At 52.6% G+C, this 5,200-nt stretch overlaps 1 protein-coding gene across 1 annotated transcript; it reads left to right on the top strand.

Moving 5' to 3' along the window:
- The first annotated feature begins 673 nt into the window (after positions 1-673).
- Positions 674-5,200, top strand: Fam32a (family with sequence similarity 32 member A). Its single transcript, XM_041675221.1, has 4 exons — positions 674-825; positions 904-1,045; positions 4,747-4,800; positions 4,995-5,200. Exons 1-4 carry the CDS (start codon positions 752-754, stop codon positions 5,061-5,063), a joined length of 339 nt encoding a protein of 112 aa, XP_041531155.1. The 5' UTR covers positions 674-751; the 3' UTR covers positions 5,064-5,200.

Genomic DNA, 5,200 nt, shown 5'->3' with positions numbered 1-5,200 from the left:
CAGGAAGACCAGTAAAGTCACAAGCTTCAGGCCAGACCCTGTCCCGAGCCGCAGTAGAGGGTCCACTCCCTGGACACACAGCGGAAAGAGCAAACCTACATTGCCCTCTCACTCCACTTGCTCACCACAGCACACAGATAAATTTATCCTCCAAAACATTGCCAAAGAAAACAAAAATCCCCGCACATTTATGATCCCAGTAGTTGAGAAATAAGGTTGTTAGGTGTGGCAGAGATCCGCCTGCCTCTGCTTCCCGAGTGTGGGATGAAAGGCGTGCACTAACAGGGGCGGTGGTGCACGCCTTTAATCCCAGCACTCGGGAGGCAGAGGCAGGCGGATCTCTGTGAGTTCGAGTCCAGCCTGGTCTACAAGAGCTAGTTCCAGGACAGGCTCCAACATTACTGAGAAACCCTGTCTCGAAAAACCAAAAAACAAAACAACAACAAAAAAAGGAGTGCACTAACATCACCTGGCTTTAAATGTAATTTCCTAATTAGAAAAAAATATAGTAATTAAGACTTCAAATTCCACAAAGCTAAAGAGGATGTCCACAAAGCCGGAAGTCGACCCTCAAACACAACGCACGCGCGTGAGCGGGTGTGAGACCGGAAGTATGCCGGAGCTCTAAGACCTAAGTACGCTTACGTCTCGCCTACTCGACCAATCAGAAGAAAGCGAGGCGGGTGTCGGGAGGAAATACCGTTTACAAACAGGAAGTGTGCGGAGGTTTCGCGGGCGGCGGGCGAGCCCCATGGAGGCCTACGAGCAGGTCCAGAAGGGCCCCCTGAAGCTGAAAGGCGTCGCGGAACTGGGCGTGACGAAGCGGTGAGGCCCGGGAGCCCGCGGTCTGTCCCCGAGGGCCGACCCCGGGCTCCGGCCACTTACCGGCCCCTTCTCCCCCAGGAAGAAGAAGAAAAAGGACAAAGACAAGGCCAAGCTGCTGGAGGCCATGGGGACGAGTAAGAAGAGCGAGGAGGAGAAGAGGCGCTGCCTGGACAAGCGCACGCCGGCGCAGGCGGCCTTCGAGAAGATGCAGGAGAAACGGGTGAGGCCGGCGGCGGGGACCGCGGAGGGCGGGCGGCCCCCGGAGTCGCCATGTAGCCCAGGCCTTCCCCAACTCCCCGTGTAGCCCAGGCCTTCCCCAACTCCCCGTGTAGCCCAGGTCCTTCCCCCATCTCTCCCTGTATCCTGGGCTTGTGGCCCTGCCTAACCTAGCTTTCCTGTGTACTAGGATGACAGGCAAGTGTCACCACTTTACACCTGCTGTTAACAACATTCATTGCTCTTAGGGTACCACAAAGTCTGCTTCCATAACAACTTGCTTTCTATCTTCAAATGGGCTTTGTAGTTGTTTGGAGGTGGGGAGGTGACCTTGAACTCCTGCCTCACCTGGTTCCTGAAAGGAATGCTGTGGCCCACGGGGCCACACTGGTTATTTTGGGTGTTTTTGAGGCACCATTTGTCTCTAGCCTAGGCTGTCCTCAGACTCATCCTGTAGACAAGGATGACCTCAGACGTGCTTGTTGGGATGACAGCACCCAACACCCTGTCTTCTTTAAACATTAGAGATCCTGAGAGAGAGGAGAGGCCAGTAAGACAGGCTCAGCCTGCTAGGCTTAGACGGAAAATAAGCCTAGGTGTGTGGCTCCTGCTTTGCCATGTAGGATTCCCCGGGACCCAGTGCATACCTCAGCCCAGCCATACCCTGCCAGGTCTGTTGTTCTTCTCTGAAGGCAGTCCCTCTCTCCTCAGATGAGGCTCTGAAGGTGTTTGGACTCCCTCTGTAGCACAGAGTGAGAAGAAACCAGGGCAACTGGTACACTTACTTCTACAGAGAAAGAGATGGTTTTCTCCCATGTATCAGGCTGAGGCTGAGCATCACCAGCCTGGTGTCTTGTGCACTGGCTCTGAACAAAATGCAGGCATCACTCGGGTCTAATTTCCGTGCACATGGGGCTGCAGGGTAGGCCCGGGGCTGGCACTGTCTGCTGATTCCGAGAGGAATAGCCGATTTTCATCCACTTAGAGGATGGCTGAAGTCACTCTTGCGGGGGAGTGGTGAGAACTGAGGGTGAGCAGCTGGTGCAGCCAAGGGTGATGGTGATTAACGATGGTTGGCCTGGGGAGGAAGGAAGGATGGCTAGTTAGATCCTTTGTGGGGACGAAGGCAGCGGTGGGATGGGGAATAGAAAGCATCTTGGAGCCAGGAGTGGTGGGCGTTGTGAGTTCCAGCCAGTGTAGGCTGCAGGATGAGACCCTTTGTTCAGAGAGCAAAAGTGGTGGCTTTTGGAGGACATGTGTGCACTCCCTTCGGATACATCTACCTCAGACATCGTTAGTCGATCCCCACATTCTCTGTAATAGAATCCAGTTATACCACCACATTTTTAAGACTTATTTATTGTTACCAGTGTATGTACTCGAGTGCCATAGTATATTCATGGAGGTCGGAGGACAACTTGTGGGAGGCAGGTCACTCTTTCCTTGTGAGGGTCCCAGGATCAAACTCAGGTTGTCCAGTTTGGCGGCCAGCAACTTTACCCACTGAGCCATCTCACCAGCCACAATCTGCTTCTTATTCTTCAGCCCGAGACTTTGTGTATTCAGACTTGGGTCCTCATTCCGTATTTTGGCCTGAGGACAAGAAATGGGGGATAGGAGCAGGACAGACGCTGGACAGACAGACACGGGTGAGATGGGGTAGGAGGTGCAGGAGAGTCTCTGAGCCATGAAGACGGAACAAAAAAGAACGGGCTGAGTGGCGGTGCCCACACCTTTAATCATAGCACTCTGGAGGCAGAAGCAGATGAAGCTCAATGAGTTCAAGGCTAGCCTGATCTATAGAGCAAGTTCCAGGACAGCCAGGGCTACACAGAGAAACCCTGTCTCAAAAAACCTAAATAAACAAAGAACAGAAGAGGACTGGCCCTCAGGGCAAGGAGCTTGTATTCAAATTGCAACCTGTTCTGTTTGCGTGGAAGAGAGGTGACTGTGATAAGAGGTGAGGTGGGAGGACATGGATCAAGGTGATGACCAGATTGCTAGGCCGCCCCTTTGGGTGGAGTGGGTCAGCTGCAGATAAGGGGGGCAGCAGATGGAGGGGCCCGGGCTCTGCGTCTTCTGCCTTGTTCCCAGTTCCGCAGTCTGGTCCTCATCTTCACTTAAAAAACACACAAGCAAAACCCAGCAAATATATATAGTATGTATTGGTTTTTGTCAGTGCAGTGCCCAAGGAGGCCAGAAGAGGGCAGCAGGTTCCCCCAGGGCTGGAATTATAGATGATTCTGAGCTGCTGTGTGGGTGCTTGGAACTGAACTGGTCCTATGGAAAACCTGCCAGTGCTTTTAACTGAGTGTCCACTGAACATTTAAACACTGTCCCCATCTTCATGTTTCTAAAAACCTCTTTTGTGTGCTCAAGACATTCAGAAGACAATAGAGGAGTTGGTTCTCCCTCCCACCATGTCGGTCCCAGGGATTGAACTCCAGGCGCCTTTGCTTTCTAAGCCATTTTCTGGCCCTTGTCCTCATGTTTGAAATGGGATCCTCTGATCCTCCTGCTTCAGGCCTCCCGTATACCCACCACACCCAGAATAGGTCTTTCTTTTCTGTTTTTGAAAATAACCTGAAGTATTTGGACTTGTGGGGTGCAGTGTTATATGTGATACCCATGTGCCGGGCAAACCCAGGAGGGCACCGTCTCCATCTAGTGAAGGGCTTTGATTATGTGTTGACTCCTCCAGCTGGCCACAGTTCCGGAGATGTGTGGTCTCTCCGCTGTGCCGTGGGACTTGGCACAGCCTGCCCCTTTGCTGTCTTGCTAGCCCCATGCTCTTTGTCTCCCCTCGCCAGTCGTGTTCTCTGGTCTAACCTGTACCTGAATGGAGTCACTGTTTAGCATCTACAACTGAATGACGACGTGGGCTGACTGGCTATGGTCTTGTGGCTCTCTGAGCTCCCTAACTGACATCTTAACACAAGCTAGGATGGTGGAAGGAGTCTCAGTGAAGGACTGTCTTGATTTGCACTGGGATGGGAAGACCGGCCATCCTTGCCCATCATGCACAGCACCAGTTTCTGGTGTGAGACGTCTGTGTTTATGTGTACAAGTGTCATGCTGCCAGAGGAGACTGAAAAGGGTGGAGGATCCCTGATCCTGGACTTAGAGAAAATTGCTAGCCGCCGTCTTGGTGCTGACTCTGAAAGAGAGCAGGTGCTCTTCACCACTGAACTGAAGCTCTTTAGTGCCAGGGTTTGAGTTTTGAACTGTAAGAGCAGAGAAAACTGAGCGTGAAGCTTGCTCCTATCCATTTCTCTATGCGCTTGCCTGACTTGTGGCCCTAAGACTGCCTTCCCTTTCCCCCCATGGTGGCCTGTGACCTGAAATAGCAAGCCAAATAACTTTGTCCCCCAAGTTTACTTTTTTGCCTGGGTATTTTGTTTTGGTAACAGAAATGAAAAGTGGGACACTGAACATTCATTTGGGTCCTGTCCCCTCAGTTCCTCCTCCCTAGGGCCTCTTGCTTCATGTTCTCTGCTTCTTCGTTTCCTTCCTTCCAGCCCAGGGTTTCACCATGGCCCAAGGCAAAACAAAGCCAGTGCCCAACTTCTGGCAGGATCTGCCTATAAGGGATGCTGGGGTTACAGGGAGACTAAACAGGGGCCCCTCCTGAGTGAGGTGGCAGGAGAGAGACAGCTATAGACTGTGTTGGGCATGGGAACTCATCCCAGTCTCTTCTCTCTCCAGCAAATGGAAAGAATCCTGAAGAAGGCGTCCAAAACCCATAAGCAGAGAGTGGAGGTGAGCCCTGCACCTGTGGGGAGCCTGAGCCCAGGGCAGTGCGGCTTGGACAGTTGGAGCATACCCTCAGGCGTGGTGCTTCCCCAGGCTCATTTGGGGTGATTGGAGACCTGTGGTGGAGTGTGTGAGACGGGCTGGGCACAGATGGGGGCACTGCCTACCTGGTTCACGCTGATGTGGCCTCTCTTTCACAGGACTTCAACCGACACCTGGACACACTCACCGAGCACTATGACATTCCTAAAGTCAGCTGGACCAAGTAACTTGCCCCGGTGCAAAAGACAGGTCAGGCTGGCTGTTTTGCTCACCTCGGTGTTTTCTAGAATGCCCTACACCTGCCTGGTACATCTGCTGAAACCAGACTTTTCTGAAACTTGATTAAAGTCAGGCTGTCCTTTCA

The sequence above is a fragment of the Microtus oregoni genome, unplaced genomic scaffold (genome assembly GCF_018167655.1).
Source record: "Microtus oregoni isolate MIOR12 unplaced genomic scaffold, Mior012 000025F_ref0000491, whole genome shotgun sequence".
NCBI classification, from domain to species: domain Eukaryota; kingdom Metazoa; phylum Chordata; class Mammalia; order Rodentia; family Cricetidae; genus Microtus; species Microtus oregoni.
Note: the sequence above shows the minus strand (reverse complement) of the source record. Positions and strands in the feature narration are given on the sequence as shown.

Coding starts and splice junctions, on each gene's coding strand:
- Fam32a (XM_041675221.1), top strand. CDS start 752: ATGGAGGCCTACGAGCAGGTCCAGAAGGGCCCCCTGAAGCTGAAAGGC. Junction 826..903: donor GAACTGGGCGTGACGAAGCG/GTGAGGCCCGGG, acceptor CTTCTCCCCCAG/GAAGAAGAAGAAAAAGGACA. Junction 4,801..4,994: donor CCCATAAGCAGAGAGTGGAG/GTGAGCCCTGCA, acceptor TCTCTTTCACAG/GACTTCAACCGACACCTGGA.